Genomic DNA, 24,153 nt, shown 5'->3' on the forward strand with positions numbered 1-24,153 from the left:
CCAATCGATATTTTCAACGAGTCCTCATCAATGCTGACTCGGGCACCCTAAAACATTTAAAAATTTACATTGAAATATTAAAAAAATATATATATATTTTTTTCTTTTTTAAATATTTTAATCAAATATTTGTATAATTGAGTACTTTAAAAAAGTTTTTTCTTCTTTCCAAGGATACACTTTATAGCATATAATTTTAAATTATGAATGCATTTTTACCATTTTCACAAGTGTACAAAATTTAATATTTTATATGAAAATATTCAAAACAAAAAACCCTTCACAGGGTTTAGAAAATATATTTGAGTTATACGCAAACCATCAATCAACTACTTAATCCCAAACGATACTAATTAAATAATCCATAGCATAATTTGCATTTCTTCCTTTGTTTGGTTGTTTACATTATAGCCGTTGGAAAAGAAATGTTTATTCAGGTCAAAAATAAATTCTTATCAAAAAAATGTTATCAATTGATTTTGTTGATAAATCATTATTGGGGATCAAATATTAAGTAATTATAAAACTTTGCTGGGTAGGCGTTTGTTACCTTGATTAGTAATGACGTACATAAGTATATAGTTTATGGAAGTATTTATAAAACATTACTACTGCTACTTAATTCCATATCAAAGTAACTTTAATTGGGAGGAAGTGTTATAAATACATCAAATAATATATCTGTCACATTTTATATGAATGCCCATTTTACGAAACCAAAATGGATGCAGTATAATTAAATAAAATAATTTTTTTGTGGGGTCAAAAAATTAGCCGCATGAGGCAAATTCCTCATTACATGGAAATAAAGGTAGAATGTATTTTCAGAAACTTTAAAAATAATTAAGATGACAAATATCTAGGAAGGCATTATAACTATGTGCCAAACTGAAAATACCATAAATTTATATTGAATACTAGCAAGTGGCCCCTACTTCATTAGCAAAAAATTTTGCTTAAAATTCGTTCCAACAGTTCGTGTCAGACCTATTTAGTACTCAAAAAGGACAATTTGTTTAGTGTGACAAAATTGTTTAACCAAAACTTCCTACATCGAACTAAAATTTCAAAACTTTAAGGTTTTTCTTTTTAGAACAGTTGTTTGTTCGGGATACCATAGTATTTTGTTGTTGCAAAATGGTCAGGCTTAATCCCTTTGTTGTTGTTTTTATAAAAACAACGTTTGTTTATTAGTGGAGAACGATGGTAATGTTTACCTTACCCCCTGGCAGAGAATACCTAGGTTTCGGAAAGAGCCACTAATCCTCATCAGTTCCCTTGTTTTTTGTCTGGGATATTCTTTTTTTCGGAAAGAATAATAGGAAATTGTTTACCTTTCACACCAAAAAGTCTTCAAAATCTTTCAATTTGAAATTTAGCCAGCATTAGTAAAACCATTGCACATGGACTTAGATCCAATTTTTCAGCCCAAAAAAAAATTTCAACGTCTCCAAAAACCAACAGTGACCTCAATATCAAATTTAAGAATTTTAGGTCTTCAAATTATTTAATATTTAGTACATCTCTACATCGTAGACACCAACAGTCATTTAGTACTTTTCGAATTTTTAAAGCAACCTCAAATAACAACAGTGACTTAATATAAAATTTTAGGATTTCGGATCCTTAACTTCTCCTATTACCAAATTTAGTACCATTTAGTACAATTGCAGTACGCATACCCAAAACCAGTTCCTTCTCCCAACTTCAGTCACTAACAGTGACAACTATATTAAATTTCTGGATTGTAACTCTGTTCCTTCACCTAATACTCTATTCCTTCACCAAATTTTGTACAAATTAATGCTTTTCGTACAACTATAGTACAAATTTCCGTAACCACATACATATCTTAACCACAGACATCAACAGAGACCTCAATATCAGATTTCATGGTTTCTGTCCCATTTCTTCACCCAATACAAAATTAAGTACTTTTCGTACAATTATAGTACATATTTTCGAAACCACCGCCATATTTCCAATCTACATAGCGAACAGGGACCCTAATATCAAAGTTCAGATTTCAAGAGTTATATGTTCATTTTCAAAACCAACTATAATTCTCAAGCCGACACCAAAAGGTATCTCAATACCAAAACTTCGAATTTTTCTTTACCCAATACAAATTTTAGTACAATTTAGTACTTTTCGTACAATTATAGAAAACATTTCCAAAACCACCTCCATATCGCAATTTCAGACAGCAACAGAGACCCCAATATCAAGTTTGAGGATTTCAGCCCTATCCCTTCACCTAATAACTAATTTAGTACCATTTAGTATTTTTAGTACAAATTTAGGAGGCATTTCCAAACCACCTCCAAATCTCAAACTCAGATATCATCGGTAATGTAAATATCAAATTTCTGAGTTTTATATATACCTTCACCCAACACCACACATAGTAGAATTATAGTACTTTTCTTGCAATTATAGTAAACATTTCCGAAACCACCTCCAAGTGGCTATAGTTAGAGCACTCCAGCATTAAAATGTAAATAAATCTTTTGTATCTCGTACCATCGTTCGTTACCGTGATACTGGTAGCTTAGCCCGACGTCAAGGAAATGGACGGAAGAAAAGTAAAGAAGCGACTTGGTCGAAACCCGCGTCGCAGGCTCGTGAGCTGAACATATCGCAATATTCCATTCGGCAAATATTGAAAAATGAACTCGGGGTAAAGCCATTGAAATTCCTTAAAATGCAAGAACTTAAACCGCAAAAGAAAGAAAATAGACTCACCTGCATAGCTTGGCCGAAAGTGATGAACTGCCGAATGTGGTTTTCTCTGATGAGAAAACATTCGTTGTCCAGCAGTTTCTAAAAAAAACAAAGCTGAAAATGTGCACTTTCGGTTGGCCACCAGAACTCAAGCGCCGGCCATGGCGATGATGTGGACCGCCATAACAGCCGATGGTCGCTCTCCGCTCGCATTAATCGACCGTGACATCAGAATAATTCCGAATATTATCACGAAAATATGCCTTGGAGCCTTGGGCAAGCAAATATTTTGGCCGCAGAACTTGGACATTCCAACAGGACTCAGCAATAAAATTTAAAAATATATAAAAATTATGGCGTTTGACTTTGTTGCAGTTTTTCTATCTCACCCTGTATATTAAACCATTTTAGAAATTATGTACCATTTTAGAGCTTTTCGTAACAATAAACCCTTCTAATTTCCAGTCTTATCGCATACCTACATACCAAGACTGACCTGCGTGCAAAATTTCAAGATTCTAGCTGCAGCCGTTTCTTCTGGGCGTTGATTCTCATTCAGTCTACTATTTTATATATACACATATCAGACCTCGACAAAATTCCAATAGAAACATTTCAATAGCCCTAATTTTTGTTCAAATCAGATTCCATATCCCAGTATAAAAGTGCAAATTCGGCTCTTTTTATGAATTGAAAAAAAAAATATTACATCGTGCAATAGCCAATCGGGGTTGTGGATTTAATACTCGACAGAAAATACAAAAAATACACCACTATGCATATTTAGGAGAGCTACCCGTATATTACAATATTTACAATGTCGTACCATAGACAAATTAAAGTATAGACTAAAAAGTTGTCTCATCTGTTATCTTCGAAAAAAGTGCTTCAATAGATGTCGTTCATGCTGTGAGAGAGCAAAAGTCTATTCACTCAATTCTCTCAAAATACAAAATATTGAATATTTTTATGATTCTTTATTATTTATCAATTAAAAACGAAACAGTGACTTTGTTTATTTTTACATCATTCAAATATGACGTGAAATATAAAAATATAGAACTTAAATAGCAGAAAAATGAATAAATTGTTTTCGAAGTCGAGTGACTTCACTAGCCCTGAGTGACTTGACTGGCCCAAGATCAACAATAGTGACATCTGCCGGAAGGGGTAAATTTTAAAACTTTTTAGTCTATACCTTAATTTGTCTATGGTCGTACTTCTAAATTTTATGTGTTCTCTAACCAAAACCTTTATTATTTCAAATTTGCGGAAATACTGGGAATTTATGAATGAATCAGAGAATGACAACCTTTAAACATTTCACAAATGTTTTATTACCAGACCTCTGCCGGTACTTAGATAGCAAATAAGTTAAACAAAAATAGATAAATTACTTCGTTTGTTCGTATTTATTTTCAGACAAATAATCGCACCATTCTAAAGGAAAAAATTGTCAACTAAACACCTCCTCTGCGATGACACTGCTCCAGCTTTGATGTTTTGCTAAATAAACTGCGTACCACCTTCATAGTGTAGTCGGGTATGAGACATGCCACAGCCGTTACAATTGTAAAAAGCCACGAGGGAAGGGAACAAAAGACACGATTATAGGCATGATATAGACCAGGGTTATTCGGGCTGTAAAAAAACAAAAATTGCAAAACATACATTATCCACTTCATGCGAATTTCAATTCAATAACAAAGTAATACTTACAAATCAATAAAATTATATATAACCGTACTCAGTACAAAGCCAAAGAATGAGGCAATTATAATGGCAATATAAACATAGCTGAGGTAATGCGACTCCAGCATTAATTTCAAATTGCCAACCACCACCACCATTTGTATTAGAATCGAACCGAAAATATAATATTCAGCAGTTTGTCCATCGTTGAGTATGACATTGTTGAGCGTAAAGAAGAAATAGGCAAAGAAAAAGACGACAATCGAATGGAATGCTCCATTTAATATCCAGCTTAGGAATACGGACCAGCGTACTTGACGATTTTGCGAGTTGTTTTGATATAAATGTGGATTTCTGAAACGAACGTTAATTATTTACAATTTTTTTAATTTGCCATTTAACGAGTTATAAATGATCAGTCGGTTTAGCCAACAAATGTTTACCCTCAGCCAATGTTCGATTATTTAAATATATTTTGACTTCTGTTATGATTATGCAAATTTTTGATCGTCTATGGAGTAGGTTCCGAAGGAATGGGCCAATATTGTCCATTTCGTATCGGACCTAAATAAATGTGATAAATATTCAGGGTGATGTAAAAAAACTGAAACCATTTTCAAACTCCTATCATTACTACGCCACTCGTCCGACAGCTGTGGAAATTATTCCAGTGACAGCTCATTATATTGTTTACAAGAGTACAAAAGCATTTTGGAGAGAATTTTCCAGAAAAAAAGTTATTCGTGATGGAATTGAAGCGTGATAGTCTGATTTCTTTATATTTGGCTGGAAAACCACAAGTAGCTATCGTTAAAGCATTCCAGCATTTAAATGTGAATAAAGTTTTTGTGTCTCGTACCATCGCTCATTACCATGATACTGATAGCGTAGTCCGACGTCAAGGATGTGGGCGGAAGAAAACAGCAACATTAGCAGAAATGGTTCAAAAAGTACAGAAGAGACTTGATCGAAAGCCGCGTCGCAGTGGCCGAAAAATGGCTCGTGAGCTGAACATATCGCAATATTCCATTCGGCAAATATTGAAAAATGAGCTCGGCGTAAAGCCATGGAAATTCCAAAAAGTGCAAGAACTTACAGCGCAACAGAAAGAAAATAGACTCAAAAGAGCTAAAGAGTTGCTTGGTTTGGTCGAAAGTGGTGAACTGCCGAATTTGGTTTTCTCCGCTCCGATGAGAAAACATTCGTTGTCCAGCAGTTTGTAAACAAACAAATTGATCGTGTTTACTTGCCAAAGAGGTCAGCTGAAAATGTGCACCTTCGGTTGACCACCAGAACTCAAGCGCCAACCAAGGTTATGGTGTGGGCGCCATAACAGGTGATGGTCGCTCTCCTCTCGTATTAATCGAGCGTGGCATCGGAATAAATTCCGAATATTATCGCGACAATATTCTGGAGGGTATTTTAAAGCCTTGGGCACGCAAATATTTTGGTCGCAGACCTTGGACATTCCAACAGGACTCAACACAATCGCACTCAGCACGCGCCACCCAAGAATGGTTACAAAATTAGGTTCCTCATTTCCAGCGCACAATGGTCACCAAAATCTCCTGATACCAATCCGTTGGACCATTGTGTCTGGAGTAAGTTGGAAAGCAAAGTTGGCATTAAAAAATACCAAAGTGTCGATTACCTCAAGCAAGCGCTTCGCCAGGAATGGGCAAAAATACCGCAGAGCAACATTCGGGCTGCGTGTGACGGTTTCATTGGCCGTTTGAAGGTCATAATTCGTGCCAAAGGTGACCAAAACAAATCTAAACTTATTCTAAAATTTGATGCTATTTCCGACATTTTCTGCTTTCATTCAATAAAATTAAAAAAAAAATGTAAAAATTATGGAGTTTGCCTTTGTTGCAGTTTTTTTCCTTACCCTGTATAGAACATTCTATACAAGGATGTATTCCAAATTTGCAGCAAATTTGTGTTCAAATGGTGATTAAGGCACCCAAAAAAAAACTTTAAATCAGTCGGTGGAGCTATATGGGTCCTATACCAAAACGTGGACCTATATAACCCATTTTAAATTCTATATAACCCATTTTCAATACCAAGAGTCCTGCAGACCTAAAACACATCTAAGTAATTTTTTTTGTAACCTACTTTTATTCGTTCGGGAGCTTGAGTGATTTCCACAGACGACATACACACGGACGGACATAGCATAAAAATCGGGTCTAATAATAAAATCATCAAAAAATCGAATGTACTTACTTCATTAAAACCTCCTCCGAATAGGGTTTCTCGCTGATGGCCAAAAAGGTAAAACTAAACGAAATATAAATCACATCGAAAAGCCACATATACAGCGAATGATAGACCGATGTCGACGAATATAAATCATACAGCTGGAACAAAACCATGATGCCCGTAATCAAAATATTCTTGTAACAATAAAAGAGGACCAAAAACGACAACCTTGCCGTATTATAGTGGCCATGGACCAAAAGCAAACGTTGGAGCATGAAAAATTTCGCTATAGAAAAATCTGAACAGCGGGCAGCCTGTAAACCTTCTTTGCCCATAATCCCTATGCCAACATCGGCCTCTTGAATCATCGAAACATCATTGGCTCCATCCCCAATGGCGGCCGTTAGAAAGCCTTTTTGTTTTTTAATCAAGGTAACCACTTCTGATTTTTGCAAAGGATTTAGGCGGCAGCATAAAACTGCTGAACATTTCAGAGCAGCCGTGCGGAATTCTTCGGGAGCTTCCTTCGAGGCTACAGTCAAGCTAATGCCGTCCATAATAAGAGACCATTGTGAGATTTCCGCCTCATTTTCACACTGATTGTGCATTTTTTGTAAAGATTCCAGTAAATTCTCCTTTGAATGACAGTCCACAATAAAATGTTGTTTGGAATCTGCAGATATGTGACCACAGGCCAAGGCTATATTGACGGCCGTCTCCACTTTATCACCAGTCAAAACCCATATTTTTATGCCAGCTTTCTGTAGAGCTGTCAACGTTTCGCTGACATTTTCCTGCAATGAGTCCTCCACAGCAGTGGCGCCCAATAGTTCCAACTCTAAAAGAAAAGTTTTTCTTCTAATTTTTTGATTTCTGAAAATTATCACCGAATTTTCTCTTACCACACTCAATATGTTTATAGCACTCATTCATTAAATCCTGCCTTCGATCCAAAGTATTATGGGCTACCATGAGATCATTACAAAATTCTTCATATTCATCTTCGGGAATTAGCCTCCTTCCCACAGCCAGAGTTCTCAGACCTTCTTTGGCAAATTCGGTGATGTGAGGATCGGTTTGCCTTATCATATCCTTGGATTGTTCTGAACACAATTCAAAGACTGCACTTTCTGCACCCTTGGTATATAGCCATTTACGACCGTCCTTATCGGCCACAATTACACTCATACGTTTACGCTCCGAAGTGAATTCCAAAATATGTAGACGTTTATGATTTTCAATTTTTGATGCATTGACGTCTTTAGAATTGGACAGGATTTTAACTTTCAAAATATCATTATCATCTCTCAGATAAATAAAACCCAATTGGCGGCAAGCTTCCAGCAGGGCCTTTTCATCTGGACTAGATGCCTGATATTGCAACTGGTCATCGGCCGTGTCATCCCCTTGAGTCTGGGCAACCTGTACTGTGTGGCACAACGTCAAGGCTTTAAAGAACTCCAGTTGCTTATCCTGAAATAATTATTTTTAATTTTTTTTCGCATCATCATATGTCTTTATCCTCACCTCAAACTCCTTGACACTCAACATTTGCTTCGACTCCAAATCCTCCAAAAAATAATTGCGATACACATATTTCTTTCCCGCAATCGAACACTGCTGGAATATCATTTCATTCTTGGTCAGAGTTCCAGTTTTGTCGGAAAATAAAATATTAACTTGTCCCAAATCTTCATTTAAATTTGATGAATTCACAACAGCTCTTTGATCCGTCTCGGAGTCATATAATTTCTGATCTTGTTGTAAAAAGAAGGCATTCAATACTCGATATATTTCAATATTCATATACATCGAAATCGGAATCATATAATTGAAGAGGATCAGGAAAGCCAGAAAATCTTCAATAATATTGGCAATGGCATTGACCTGAATCGGTGGTCCCAAATAGTCCATAAATGGTACGGTATTGACTTCTTCGTATCTGTAATTGAAAAAAAGGATGGTTACAAAATTTTACTTTGAAAAAGGGAAATAAAAAAATTGAAAAAAAAAAATAAAAATTTTCAACGAAGTTGTTTGGAACATGTGGCCAAGGCTCCCGAAATTATTTAAATCGAGGGTTATCTATACATATTTTGTAGTGACTGACTGAGAATCAATGCCGAGACGAAACGACTTAAGTTAGAATTTTGAAATTCGGCATGAGGTTCAGTCTACGTTCGTAGGCGCAGGTTTTTGAAAATTCGAACTAAAAGAATACGAATAGTTCTAAAAACTAAATACTTTGTTTTGCACAAACGGAATAAGCTAGAATTCCAAAATTTGGAATGAGAGTCACTGATAGAGTGAAGAAGAGATGTACCGAAGGGTTTTTGCAATTCGAACTTTTCAGTTACGAAAAGTTTTTAAAATTGTACTAAACTTCTAAAATGGTACCATTCGGTATTATGTGAACGGATAGAGAAAACTAGAAATTAGGTATGAAAACCAAGGTTGGAAAGTAACTTTGGTATATGAAGGTGGTTTTATAAATGTGTACTAAGTGTGCGAACTGTACTAAAGGGTACTACATTTGGAATCGTTTGGTTTAGAGTTAACGGATGATGCTGAAATTTTGTATTAGGATCCCTGTTGGTAATAGATTTGTAAAAAAGAGGAAATTTGTAATACCTGTGCTCGAAAAGTACTAAATAGTACTATATTTGGTACAATTTGGTATTGGGTGAACACAATGTGCTTAAAATCTTAAATTTGATATTAGGGCCGCTGTTCATGTGTAGCCTGGACATATGAAGGTGTTTTCGGAAATGGCTACTGTAATTGTACGAAAAGTACTGAATGGTACCATATTTGGTATTGAGTGAAGGGATAGGGCTGGAATTCTCAAATTTGATATTGAGGTCCCTGTGGGTACTTAGAATTGAGATATGGAGGTAGCTCTTCAAATATGTAGCTCTGGAAATATGTAGCTCTGGAAATATGTAGTTGTACGAAAAGGACTTAATAGTACTAAATTTTCTATTGGGTCAAAGAATAGAGCTGAAATCCTGAATCAGATATGGAGGTGGTTTTGGAAATGTGTACTCGAAAAGTACCAAATGGTACTAAATTTGATATTGGGTAAAGGAGTAGAACTGGAATCCTCAAATTTGATCCTGAAGTCTCAATGGTTTGGTTTTGGAAATGTGTATTAAAATTATACGAATTGTACTAAATTTGGTATTGAATGAATGTATAGAATTGAAATCCTGATATTTGATGTAGTTATCACTGTTGATGTTTGTGGTTCAGATATGGAGATGGTTTTGGGAATGTGTACTGTAATTGTTCGAAAAGTACTAAATGGTACTAAATTGGGCATGGGGTGAGGGGAGAGACCTGTTACCACTATTGGTTCCAGTGATTAAGATATAGAGGTGGTTTTAGAAATGTGTACTATAATTGTCCGAAAAGTACTAAGTGGTACTATATTTGATATTGGGTAAAGAAGTAGAGCTGGAATCCGCAAACTTCATATTGAGGTGTCTTTTGGAATCTGAAATGATGATATGGAGGTGGTTTTGGAAATATGGTCTATAATTTTTTGAATGGTAGTACATGGTACTAAATTTGGTATTGGCTGAAGAAATAGAGCAAAAATCTTGAAATTTGATGTAGATGTCGCTATTGGTGTCTGTGATTAAGATACAGACTTGGTTTTAGAAATGTGTACTATAATTGTCCGAAAAATACTAAGTGGTCTATATTTGATATTGAGTGAAGGGATAGAGCTGCAATCTCGAAATTTTGATATTGAGTTCACTGTTGGTGTCTGTGGTTGAGAGAAGGAGCTGGTGTTGGATATGCGTATTATAATTGTACTAAATAATACTAAATTTGGTATTGGGTCCAAGAAATCCATGAAATCCTGAAATTTGATATAGTTATTACTTTTGGTGTATGTGGTTCAGATACGGAGTTTTTTTTTTGAAATGTTTACTATAATTGTACGAAAAGTACTAAATAGTACTAAATTTGGTATTGAGTGAGGGAATAAATTGAAATTCTGATATTCGATTTAGATATCAATGTTGGTGCCTGTGGTTAAGATATGGAGGTGCTTTGTTCGACAAGAACTATTGTTCGACAAGAACTGATTGGTACTAAATTTAGTATAGGGTAAAGGAGTAAGGCTGGAATCCTCAAATTTGATATTGAAATCTCTGTTGGTATCTGGAATTGAGATATGTAGTTGGTTTTTGAAGTGTGTACTAAATAGTACTAATTTTGGTATTTTGCGAAAAAAAATAGAGCAGAAATCCTGAAGTTTGATTCTTCGGTATTTCCACCAGAATTAACTCAATTTCCTTCTTCCTATGGCAGAAAATTTGCCTTTGCAAGTTTACGTCTTTGCAAGGCCCCCATTCAACTGTACGTCTCCATTTTTGGTACTTTGATGATTTTGGTAAATTTTTCTATAGATTTATATCAAACTAGGCATTTGGAGTTCGTAATAGGCACCGCCATTTCTGGGAGATATGGATGTTTGGTGTAGAAAATGGAATATATCTGTCCATTTTTAGATATTGCTCTCATAGTTCTTTGCCTCCTTTTTCTTGGTACTTTGGAGGTTACGTACTCAAATTCGAATCGGATCTGCTTTAATTTGTAATACTGAGTTTTTAGGTTTTCTGTGGGTCGTCTTACAAAATAATCATCAGAGGCCTTATAATAGAACATCGATAATGATCATTATTCAAGCAGTTTATGGTGAAGGGTAAAAAAAGTATGGTTCAGTCGAACTTACCGACGTTCTCACTTGTCTGACTTGAAAATATAATTTTTATCAAGCATATGTATATATATATATATTCCTGATTAGTTAAAGTCTATTTTCCTCCAAATTAACAACATTTGATCGTTGTAATCAAATTAATATTATTTCATACCATATAATTTCATCTTACCTTCCCAACATATACAGGATAATGCAGGCCACAATCATTAGAATCACCAAAAATATCAAAAACTTATTTATATAGATTTCACTCGATGCAGATTTGTTGCCTGTGTAACGACTATTCAACTGCAGCTTTGTTGACATTCCCGTATAAACAGCACAGCCGATTACCATTTCGGTATTTTTTAACTTCGAACCACGCAACAGAAGATTATCACTTGTCAGTGGCAATATCATTGAAGTGTCCTGCACTTCAATTTTTCCATTAAACGTATATAAATCCGTTCGAGGACTTTCACATTCAATGGTGCCCAATTTATTTAAATCCTCTAAATGAGAATCGCCAATCTTTGGAAGTCCCCGTGGAATTGTTAGCGTTTTCAAATTAGTTTCACCATCCAAATTGGCGGTCGTCACAAAGCATTTGCCATTTTTATCGCTGCTATGCAACAATACAACATCACAGGGTACATCGCAATCGGACCGCACCACCACCAGATCTCCCGGGCATACATAACGCGATTCGATTTCGACCTCCTGACCATCGCGCAGAATTGTTACCTTTGAATAATTGACCAAATTATCGTTTTTATAACGTTGATAATCTTCAAGGGCCTCCTTAATGCCGGTAACAATCATAACAAATAATAGGGGGATCAGAGAGACCATGGGTGAAAGTGTACTATCTGGAAGAGAGCGAGAAAGAGAGATATTGAATTTCAGTTATATTTGCTTAAATGAGCTAGTCTTTACTCACTCACGAAAAACGATATGATCGTCACAACCAAAAAATAAAAATACACCGCTCTCCGAAATTGTTCGTAAAAATTGATGGGCAAAAATGTTAGCAAAGTATATTTGGTGGTTTTAATACAATTGAGCTGGGGAGATTTCTTGCCACCATTCGCGACATCACCACCCACCTTAATGCGAAGATTTTCCGCCGTTTTACTGCTACTCGAACCCTATTCAAAGTAAACAATTGAAAATGTTATATATTTTAATTTAATGTTTCTCAAACTCACCATTTTTAATTTAAAATTTGTTTGAAATGTGTCCAATATTTTCTTTTTTCCGCTTCTTGTTAAATTTATTTCATTGTTTGGACTAATCGGCGATCTTCAACGGTCAGTATTAACTTTCATACTGACTATAGCCGCTAATCAGTCGATGGGTTCACATTCTATTTGATATGCATTCAAAAAAAGTATTGAATTGTATGAGTATTTAAAAATTCTCACTGTTTAACGATAAGGATAGGGTTAAATACATTATCATGGACATGAGTATTTCGGTAATTACTGCTTTAAGATTGAGATATGCTAATTCTGCACGACGCCCCTATAAATAAAAGAAATACACTATTTCATGTGTATTTAGGTACAAGTAATGATATGTTTATACGGGAAGGAGTTTTTGTATGAGCAATTATCAGTTAGTCATCATTTGGGGAAAACGTAAGCGAACAAGTGTGAGTGACCTTATTAAATATTTTCGTAAGGATACCAGAAGGATAAGAATGCATTTCCTTCTCCCAAGTATACATAAAATATTTCTTCACTGATAGAACTTATAAAGGATTCGTGCTTCTTCAACTTATATCACATTTACAGGGTAAGATGAAAAAACTGTAACCAACTTTAGACTACTGTCATTTCTAATCCACTCGTCCGACAGCTGTTAAAATAATTCCAGTGACAGCTCATTATATTGTTTACAAGCGTACAAAAGCACTTTGGTGAGAATTTTCCAGAAACAAAGTTATTCGTGATGTTATTGAAGCGTGATAGTGTGATTTCTTTATATTTGGCTGGAAAACCACAAGTGGCTATCATCAGAGCACTCCAGCATTTAAATTAGGAATAAATCTTTTGTGTCTCGTACCATCGCTCGTTACTGTGATACTGGTGGCGTAACCCGACTTCAAGGAAGTGGACGAAAGAAAACAGCGATATCTGCAGAAATGGTTCGAAAAGTAAAGAAGCGACTTGATCGAAACCCGCGTCGCAGTGGCCAAAAATGGCTCGTGAGCTTTACATATCGGCAAATATTGAAAAATGAACTCGGGGTAAAGACATTGACGTTCTAAAAAGTGCAAGAACTTACACCGCAAACAAACAAAATGATCGTGTTTACTTGCCAAAGAGGGCAGCTGAAAATCGGTTGGCCGCCAGAACTCAAGCGCAGGCCATGTTGATGGTGTGGCCCGCCATAACTGCAGCTCTTATTAATCGACCGTGGCATCAGAATAAATGCCGAATGTTATAGCGAAAATATTCTGGAGGGTGTATTAAAGCCTTGGGCACGCAAACATTTTAGCCACAGACCTTTGACATTCCAACAGCACCATCACACTCAGCACGCGTCACCCAAGAATGGTTACAAAATGAGGTTCTTCGCTTCATTTCCAGCGCACAATGGCCACAAAAATCTCTGGATACCAATCCGTTGGACTATTGTGTCTGGAGTATTTTTGAAAGCTAGTTGGCACTAAAAAATACCAAAGTTGCGATCACCTTAAGCAAACGCTTCGCCGGGAATGCCCCAAAATACCATAGAGCAACATTCGGACAGCGTGTGATGGTTTCATTGGCCGTTTTGAAGGCCATAATTCATGCCAAAGGTGACCAATTCGAACAAATCTAAACTTATTCTAAAAGTTGATGCTATTTCCGAAATTTTTTGGTTTCATTCAATTAAATTTAAAAATGTAAAAATTATGGCGTTTGACTTTGTTGCAGTGTTTTTTATCTCACCCTGTAGTACAATTTGGAATTTTTTTTACAATTATAGTTGTTCAAAAGAACATATTTTACTAACACATTTTTTAATTTTGTTTTTATTATTATTTTATTCTATGTCAGCATATAACTGACCTATATAATTATTGTTTGCCTTATGCAGGTCAATAGCCTAAATAAAGAAACACCTCGATTGGTTTCACATTGCATGGGTTATTGGCTGAAGTAATTTATTGCTTAGTTAACTTTAAATGCTAGTTTTAATGAATTCAAAAATGTATAAATAGAAAGCAAAAATAAATATTCTTGGTAGATTACAAGAAATTGTAAACATACCAAGGTTACACAATTTAAGTGTTGTGTATATCTGCTTTAATTAAATATTAATAAACATTTTTTGGTGACCCCGACGTGATCCTGACAAGGATTACTTGATTCACTCATAAATTTCGAATTTCCCCCCACCAGTGGTAAGGAATTTGAAATATTTATTTGTGAAAGGAGCTAGTTACGTACAACTAGTAGCACCATCTAAGAGCCAGAAACATCTGGAGAAGAAGCCAGTACCTACATCAAGAATCTGAATCAACTGATAGCTAATCACCGTAAGGCGGATACAGGATGGATCTAGCTACAGTAATCGAGCAACAACAAGCAGCAATTGCCGAGTTGAGGAAGGCAATTGCGAACGTAAAAAAGGCTCCATTGGAAAGAAGAACGGTGGAGTTCTACAGCAAAAAGCTCAAGGAAATGGAAGCACTCTGGGCAGAGATCGATCGCAATGAAAACAAAATTCGTGCAGATCCTGCGGCAGAGTCACATCTCCATATCACCAATAACGAATACCAAGTCATTGGTGAAGAGTACAGAGCTGCAATCGACAACATCGAGGCAGACATCAAAAGGGGCAAAGAACAAATGCCTCAGAAACCGCTTCCCGCAACAAGGGAGGGGGTGCAAAAACAATCAGGCCAGTTTACTGCAACCAGCAGCGTGACTGCATTAGTGAGACGTCAGAGGGCTCTAATGCAGTCCATACAAACATTAATAAGGGGCAATTCAGGCCAAGCTGCTCCCTGTCAGACAGTGGCTGCAATTGAAAAACTGTGGACACACGTGGAAGATATCCACTTCAAAATGTTCGAGGACTTTGATGACCCAACGTTGGTGGGGTACGATGCATCAGCCTACGTTCTCTTAGAGGAAGAGACGTTAAAGTTCAAAGAAAAAATATCGACGCTAACACAGGTCGATCATTCGTCGTCTCAGCAGAGATCAGGCGGAAACTTGGCAAATCAAGTTAATCTGCCAAAAATTACAATCCCTCAATTTAATGGGGATTATTCGAAGTGGCAGACGTTTGCTGACATTTTTGGGAAAATGATCAACGAGCAAGCCTTGCCACAAGTGCAAAAAATGTGGTATCTCAAGGCCAACGTGACTGGGGAAGCCGAGAAACTCATAAGGCACCTCGAGTTGACCGAGGCGAATTACGACATTGCCTGGAAGACACTCCAAGACAGGTACAATAACAAGAGAGCTCAAGTGTCAACTATACTTGAGAGAATGCTAAACCTGCCCAACATGTCTGGCGATAGCAGATCAGTGAAGGACTTTCATGATAGTCTTCATGAATCGTTATTGGCATTGGAGGGTCTTGGAGTAAGGCCAAAGGAATGGGATCCACTCTTAATCCACATCCTAACAAAGAGGATGGACAAGACTACTCATGTGTTGTATGAGCAGTCGATTGTAGATTCGAAAGAACTCCAAACGATGGATCATTTCATGAAATGTTTGAGGAGTCGTTTCGAATCATTAGAAGCTGTCAATGGGATTCAGAAGAGCAAACCGTCAGCAACGACTACTTCCACCACGATCCGTAGATGTCACATGTGCAAAGGTGACCACCCCCTATATTACTGCAAACAGTTCTTGGCAATGACAGTGCCCGAAAGACAGAAATGGGTTGCTAGACACAAGATGTGTCTAAATTGCTTCAAGGATGACCATCAGGCAAAAACGTGTACAAGTGGGAAGTGCAGGAAGTGTCAACAAAAACACAATACACTTTTGCATTTTTCAACGAGGCCACAAGTAGAGAACAAGTCAGCAGATTTGTCGGTTCAACAGCCGCCAACAGTAGCATCGGCGAATAGATCCCAATCATACGTACTTCTTGCAACCGCACGTGTTGCGATCAAGGCAAATAATGGAAGAAGCTATGAGTTTAAGGCGATTCTGGATTCCGGTTCACAAATTAATCTGGTGTCAGAGCGACTAGTGCAGAGGTTGGGTATCGAACCCATTCAAACATCTCTCTGTATCGAAGGTGTTGGAGGTAGATCAAGAACCGCAAACCACAGGGTCAACGTGGAGCTTAAGTCACTCACCAGCAAATTCAGAACACGCCTAGAAGCCTTTGTGTTACCAAATATAGTGCCACCCCAACCAAGCACTGAGATCGACATCACATCATGGCCTATTCCAGAAAACATAAAACTAGCAGATCCCTATTTTTATCAAACGACCAGGATTGACGTACTACTTGGAGCAGAGTTCTACTTCAACCTGATTCTCTCACAAGAACTTCGAATGTCCAAAGAGCTTCCTATATTGAAGAACTCAAAACTAGGATGGATTGCTAGTGGAAGAGTTCAGGCTGAATCAGAAACTGTGACATGCGCCGTTTTCGGAGAAGATGAACATGCTTTAGAAGATTTATTAAAGATGTTCTGGGAACAAGACGATGTTTGTGAAGACCAGAAGTTGACAATAGCAGAGGAACAGTGTGAAAATCACTTCAACCAAAATACAACAGTGAATGAGAATGGTCGGTTTGTGGTGCGATTACCGTTTGCAGACGGCCCTGAGAAAATTTCTGAATCCTTGAATATTGCAGCATCAAGATTCTTTGCGTTGGAACGTCGCTTATCTAAGGATGCAAGTCTTCACGAGCAGTATGCTAAATTTATGAAGGAGTATGAGGATCTGGGACATATGACGAAAATACAATCAAGAGAGGTGCGTGGTAATCATTACTATATCCCGCATCATTGTGTCCTACGCCCAAATAGCAGCACAACAAAACTGAGGGTTGTGTTCGATGCGTCTTGCAAGTCATCATCTGGATGGTCACTCAATGATATTTTGCATTCAGGTCCCAGGGTTCAAGGAGATCTGTTTGGAATGCTGTTGCGGTTTAGACTGCCGAGATTTGTGTTTACAACAGACATTGAAAAGATGTACAGACAAGTGCTAGTCGACAAAAGAGATCGCAAATATCAACTAATCGTATGGAGAAACACTCCAGACAAGGAACTCGAACATTACATGTTGAATACGTTAACATACGGTACGACGTGTGCCCCATATCTTGCTACAAGATGTCTGAAAAGGCTAGCAGATACGAACATACAAAGATATCCATTGGGGGCGATGGTATTGCAAAAGAATTTTTACGTTGACGATTGCATGTGCGGGTCTGACAGTTTAACAACGGCAATTGAGATGCAGAAACAAGTTAATATGTTACTACTGGAAGCTGGATTTAGACTACGAAAATGGTGTGCTAACCACTTAAAACTGCTGCATGGAATTCCTCCAGAAGATAGAGAAGTAGATCTCAATTTTGACAAATCATCAACCAAGGTTTTGGGATTAACATGGATTCCTCAAGCAGACCGATTTTGTTTGAAGAGTGATGTGAACGAATGCACCAAGGTCACCAAGCGGAAGGTCACATCTGATTTGGCAAGATTGTTTGACCCCTTAGGAATTGCGGGTCCTGTGGTGTCAGCAGCTAAGATCTTTATTCAGCAACTGTGGAAGAATAAACTTGGCTGGGACGAGGAACTGCCAGCAGAAAGGGCAGCATATTGGCTATCGTTCCGAGAAGGTCTGAAGATGTTAAATGATTTCAGGCTACCCAGACACATGTTTGATGGAGAGAAACCAACAAAAATTGAGATACATACTTTCGTGGACGCGTCAGAAAAGGCATATGGTGCTGTGGTGTATCTTCGAGCTATGCTGCCAGACGGCAGGCATATAGTCAGACTTCTTTGTTCAAAATCAAAAATAGCACCAATAAAGGAGATCACGCTGCCACGGTTAGAGCTTTGTGCCGCTGAATTGGGAACAAAACTTACTGCTAAGGTCAAAGCCGAATTGGGTTACGAAGATCTAAGGACTATTTATTGGTCAGACTCAGAGATTACATTGTACTGGATCAATTCAGAACCATCAGCTCTAAAGACGTTCGTTGCCAACAAAGTAAAAAATATACAAGGCAGATCGATAAACACTCAATGGCGACATGTGGGGACGAAGGATAATCCTGCCGATTATATATCCAGAGGTATGAAACCAGATCGTCTGTCGGGATGTCTGATGTGGTTTTATGGACCCACGTATCTACATGGAAATGAATCTCTCTGGCCGGGGCCCTTCTCAAAGAATAGAGAAAATCAATCCGATCTTGAATTCAAGACAAAATCTACAGTATCAGCAATTGCCTCACAGAGTGGGTTACAGGATATGATCTATGGAATCAACCACAAGGGTTCATTTAGACGATTACAACGTATTGTCGGTTATGTCCTGCGATTTTCAGAAAGGATAAAGGGACGCAAGCATGGAAGTTCGACAGATGTATTGACACCTATGGAGTTGAATCAGGCGATGCAACTAATAGTCAAGACCGTACAGGTGGCAGATTTTGCGAAAGAAATTCAGCAATTGAGGAAACATGGAGCATTGGACAAATCAAGCTCCATACATAGTTTAACTCCGTTTCTTGATGACAGAGGAATACTTAGAGTCGGTGGCAGGTTGGAAGAGGCAACCTTAGCATACGACACAAAACACCCGATGTTGTTACCATACAACGATCCAATTGTGAAACTCACTCTTAGCATGATCCATTTAGAGAATAGCCACTGTGGCTCACAACTATTACTGGCAACATCAAGACAAAAATATTGGATAATCAAGGGGAAGGCTATGGCTCGCAACATTGTGCAAAATTGCGTAAGGTGCACCCGGGCGAAGCCAAAGTTATACAACCAAATCATGGGAAATCTCCCACCGAGCAGAGTCACACCAGCAAGGCCGTTTATTGTCTCCGGCGTTGACTATTGCGGACCGTTATGGGTCCACTACAAAATACGAGGCAAGAGACCACACAAGGTTTACATCGCTGTCTTTGTCTGCTTCGCAACAAAGGCTGTACATTTGGAAGTAGTTACAGACCTAACAACGGAAGCATTCATTGGAGCATTGAAGAGATTTATCTCTCGGCGAGGAAAATGTCAAACCCTATATTCAGACAACGCGACTAACTTTGTAGGTGCTAAAAATCAGCTCGATGAATTCAATAAGGCTGTCTTTGGGGAGAAAGGCAAAGAAATAATAGCGGAGAGGTGCTCAAGAGAAGGGATCGATTTCCAGTTTATTCCCCCAAGAGCACCACATTTTGGTGGCTTATGGGAAGCCGCGGTGAAGTCAGCCAAGCAACTGTTGCTTCGCACCACTAATAGTGCATCATTAACCCACGAAGAGTTGGAAACAGTTGTTATTGAAATAGAAGCAATCCTGAATTCCCGACCGTTGACTCCTATTTCTGACGATCCAAATGATCTAGCTGCATTAACACCTGGTCATTTTCTTGTGGGAGAACCGTTAACGGCACAGGTTGACCCATCAGCGAACCAATCGTCAACATCATTGACAAGCAGATGGAAGGTCGTATCTCAAATTAGGCATGAGTTTTGGAAACGTTGGTCCACGGAGTACTTAAATACTCTGCAAGAAAGAAGGAAATGGAGTACACCATCTCCAAACGTGGAACCTGGTCAATTGGTCATTATTAAGGAAGATAACATGCCTGTAATGCAGTGGCCGCTAGGCAGAATAACCCGAACATATAAGGGCAACGATGGAGCCGTTCGTGTAGTCGACGTAAAGACACAAAACGGCGAAATTAAAAGAGCTATAACCAGATTAGATCCTTTATGGAAAAAGGAAAAGGAACCTCTTCCGCCTATAGAGACCAAGAGTAGGAGTGAAGAGCCATCTCCAAAGCGATTGAAGACGTCAAGCAGCATGCTAGTATCGATGATGCTTGTGGCTTTACTATTTTTACCTCTATGCTTGTGTCATTCGTTCAACATACACAAGTTTGAGAATAAGCCCGGCATCTATTTTGAAGGAATTGGAATCACAAAAGTAGTAACAGCAGAGTGGAAACTGATCACTTATTATGATCTTTCCCCATTTTGGGCAGATATGGATGGCTTTTCTACCGGGATAGGAACCCTTCAGAAGTTGTGTAAGATAGCAGTTGAGAACAGAAGCTGTGAGATACTTTCAGAAAATCTTATTCAAGTACAAAGGCAGTTGGAATCAAATACACTGAACATATTCCCCAGGCGCATCAGGAGAGGAGCTCTAAACATAGTCGGGAACCTCGCACACTCGTTATTTGGTGTCTTGGATTCGGAATATGCGGAGCAAATGACTGTGACAATTGAGAAGGCAAATGAAGACAAGCAACATTTGTTGGATCTTCTAAAAAATCAGACATCTATTATTGATTCAACAATCAACATAATTAGAAAGGACGAAGATACGAGCCAAAGGAACTTCGGCAACATGCAAGTGGAGATGAACCTTTTGGCAAATAAGGTGAAGAAAGAAGAAGATGTTGTAAAGACAACACAATCAATTATGTTTCTCACTTCACAGCTCATGCTACTTTCATCAAGGTTGAAACATATAGAAGATAACTTAATCGACGTTTTAACGGATGCTCATCATGGTCGGATAAGTCCGTTGCTACTTACGCCACATCAATTGCTACAAGAGCTCCAAACCATCAAGGCTCACATTCCTCCATCTCGTGCTCTACCCGTTCGCGAAGATAATGTTTCGGATTTCTTCAAATTAATGAAGAGTAAGGGAAGGGTTATTAAGAACCATATCATATTCGAGATTCGCCTTCCATTAGTGGATCTCCAGCAGTATGATTTATTCAAAATGATCCCCGTACCTATGCTACGATCCGGTCGATTTATTTCAATAGCTTTGAAATCAACATTATTGGCAGCTAACGTCCATCGGGATGAGTTCATATCACTAACCGCAGAAGACATGAACAGCTGCATACATACCACAAATGACGTTTTTATTTGCGACAACCAAGCGAAATTTAGCAAAGGCGATCGATCACATTTATGCGAGGTGATTTTCTTATTGAACAAATCGTCAGAAGCGTGCGACTTGCAATCAACCATGCACCACCAAACTTGGAGACAAATGGAACAAAAGAATAAATGGATGTTTACTCTAGCCAATTTAACAGAATTGTCCTTTGTTTGTGGTACAAAAATGACACACCTGGAGGTGCAAGGAGCTGGAACTTTAGAAATTGGGCCAGGCTGCATTTTCAAAGACAACACATTTACAATATACGGTCACTACGAAAACAAAACAACAGTGCACACATCATATCTGAGACTTAAGCCACTGGATTCCATAATCTCAAGCAGTAAGCTTGTCTTGCTCAACAAAACATTAAACAGCACCTATGAAACACATGCTGCTGAACTCGTCACCTTACACCAACAGCTAAAAACTATTGAAATCGGACGCCTTCCACAATTAATGAAATCGACGGCCATTCACCATCATACCATCAGCTATCTAGCTCTTTGCATTGGAATTGGAGTAGCCATATACGTCATTGTCAAGTTTCGCCACCACAGAACTTCCAACAATAACATGAACCCAACACCTACCCCTCGGCAGTCAGTCTCATCATCATACGTCATTGACCAGACAGTTTCTTGAACGTTCCTCGTTCAACGTGGGGGAGAATGTTCAAAAGAACATATTTTACTAACACATTTTTTAATTTTGTTTTTATTATTATTTTATTCTATGTCAGCATATAACTGACCTATATAATTATTGTTTGCCTTATGCAGGTCAATAGCCTAAATAAAGAAACACCTCGATTGGTTTCACATTGCATGGGTTATTGGCTGAAGTAATTTATTGCTTAGTTAACTTTAAATGCTAGTTTTAATGAATTCAAAAATGTATAAATAGAAAGCAAAAATAAATATTCTTGGTAGATTACAAGAAATTGTAAACATACCAAGGTTACACAATTTAAGTGTTGTGTATATCTGCTTTAATTAAATATTAATAAACAATAGTACACATTTCCAAAACCACCTCCACATCCATATCAAATTTCAAGGTTTCTGCTCTGTAATTTCCCCCATTACCAAATTTAGTACCATTTAGTACTTTTTTAGTACTATTATGGTACACCTTCCCATATCTCATCTCAGATACAAACATTGACATTCATATCAAATTTCGGGATTCAAGCTCTATTCCTTCACACAATACCAAATTTAGTACTATTTAGCACTTTCGTATAGTTATAGTACAAATTTCCAAACCCACCTCATATTTGAATCCCAGATACAAGCAGAGACCTCGATATCAAATTTCGAGATTCCAGCTCTACCTCTTCACCAAATAACCAATTAAGTACCAGTTAATATTTTTCGTACAACTATAGTACACATTTTAAAAAACCACCTCCAACGGAGACCTCAATATTAAATTTGAGATTTTCAGCCCTGTCCCTACACCCAATACATTTAGTACATTTATAGTACACATCTCCAAAACCATATCTTTGTCACAAACCAACCGCAATAGGGACCCCAATATAAAATTTCAAAATCGCCGCTTAATTTCTTCAACCTAAACCAAACTGTTCACAATTTCGTACCATTTAGTACAGTTCTCAGTACATATTTGTTCTTAGTATATATTTCCAAAACCGCCACCTTACATGAATTCCATTTTATTAAATTAGATTCTGATCCAAATTTCAAGATGTTACAACTATCCGTTAACATAATTCCAAGTGGTACCAATTTTAGTGATTTTTCCGTTTTCCTACCCACATTGTTAGAATTTCGAAAAACCTTTTAGTTTTTCTTTCCTGACAACAAAACGGCTCTCACTCCAAATTTCAAGTGTCCAGCTCAATTCATTCCACAAATACCAAATTCATTCCACGCCATGTCTTAACCAAACCGCACAAAAGGTGATCTTAATGCCAAATTTTTGACTTCCAACTAAATACCTTACCAAATTTAGCATTTAATTTTACGTATTTCCATACCAAATTTAGTATCAAACCGCTTGTTGAATTTATTTCCAAACCCTACTCTTTATCTTAACCTTACGCACTAGCAGAAACCCCTATACCAAGTTTTTAAATTTCCAAATCAATTCGTTCAACCAAAACGGAATTGTGGTTATGTCACTTAAAATACATTTTCAACCTTATATCTTCTCATACCAAATTTCAATATTTTTAGATCTAATCGTGCACATAATGCCCCCATTTTAGAACTTTTCGTAACCTAAAAGATCTCTCCTGTACTCCATCAGTGACTCTCATTCCAAAGTTCAGAATTCCAGCTAATTCCGTTTGTCCTGTACAAATTTTTAAATGTTTAGTAAAGGTTAGTACTTTTTACGTACGAATTTTCGAATTTTTTACGTACGAATTTTCAAAAACCCAGCCTTAACACACCCCTTCGCACCAAGATGGACCCTTGTGGAAAATTTAAAGATTCAAGTTTGAGCCGTTTCGTCTGGGTATTGATTTTCAGTCAGTCTTTCCCCGGCGAAGCGCTTGCTTGAGGTAATCGACACTTTGTCTCTTTATTTTAAACGCTCAGCCTAAATGTATGCTAGAATATACCATTTACTTGTACGATGAGTTTTGGAGGTTATTGTGAATGTAATAGCCTAACGCAATTTTCTCCATCATCGCTTTAATAATATCAAATTAAT

At 37.5% G+C, this 24,153-nt stretch overlaps 2 protein-coding genes across 2 annotated transcripts; one reads left to right on the forward strand and one right to left on the reverse strand.

The window, feature by feature from the left end:
• Positions 1 to 4,123: 4,123 nt before the first annotated feature.
• LOC101892723 (phospholipid-transporting ATPase IF) lies at positions 4,124 to 12,672 on the reverse strand. The gene is made up of 8 exons (XM_059122191.1): positions 12,547 to 12,672; positions 12,279 to 12,486; positions 11,529 to 12,207; positions 8,149 to 8,563; positions 7,524 to 8,094; positions 6,646 to 7,459; positions 4,444 to 4,770; positions 4,124 to 4,365 (listed from the first exon to the last, which is right to left on the reverse strand). The coding sequence occupies exons 1-8, from the start codon at positions 12,547 to 12,549 to the stop codon at positions 4,185 to 4,187; spliced, it is 3,198 nt and encodes a 1,065-aa protein (XP_058978174.1). The 5' UTR covers positions 12,550 to 12,672; the 3' UTR covers positions 4,124 to 4,184.
• A 2,211-nt stretch (positions 12,673 to 14,883) lies between these two features.
• LOC131802224 (uncharacterized) lies at positions 14,884 to 23,500 on the forward strand. Its single transcript, XM_059122003.1, has 2 exons — positions 14,884 to 21,504; positions 23,483 to 23,500. Exons 1-2 carry the CDS (start codon positions 14,884 to 14,886, stop codon positions 23,498 to 23,500), a joined length of 6,639 nt encoding a protein of 2,212 aa, XP_058977986.1.
• The last annotated feature ends 653 nt before the right edge of the window (positions 23,501 to 24,153 follow it).

The sequence above is a fragment of the Musca domestica genome, unplaced genomic scaffold, assembly GCF_030504385.1.
Source record: "Musca domestica strain aabys unplaced genomic scaffold, Musca_domestica.polishedcontigs.V.1.1 2, whole genome shotgun sequence".
NCBI classification, from domain to species: Eukaryota; Metazoa; Arthropoda; class Insecta; order Diptera; family Muscidae; genus Musca; species Musca domestica.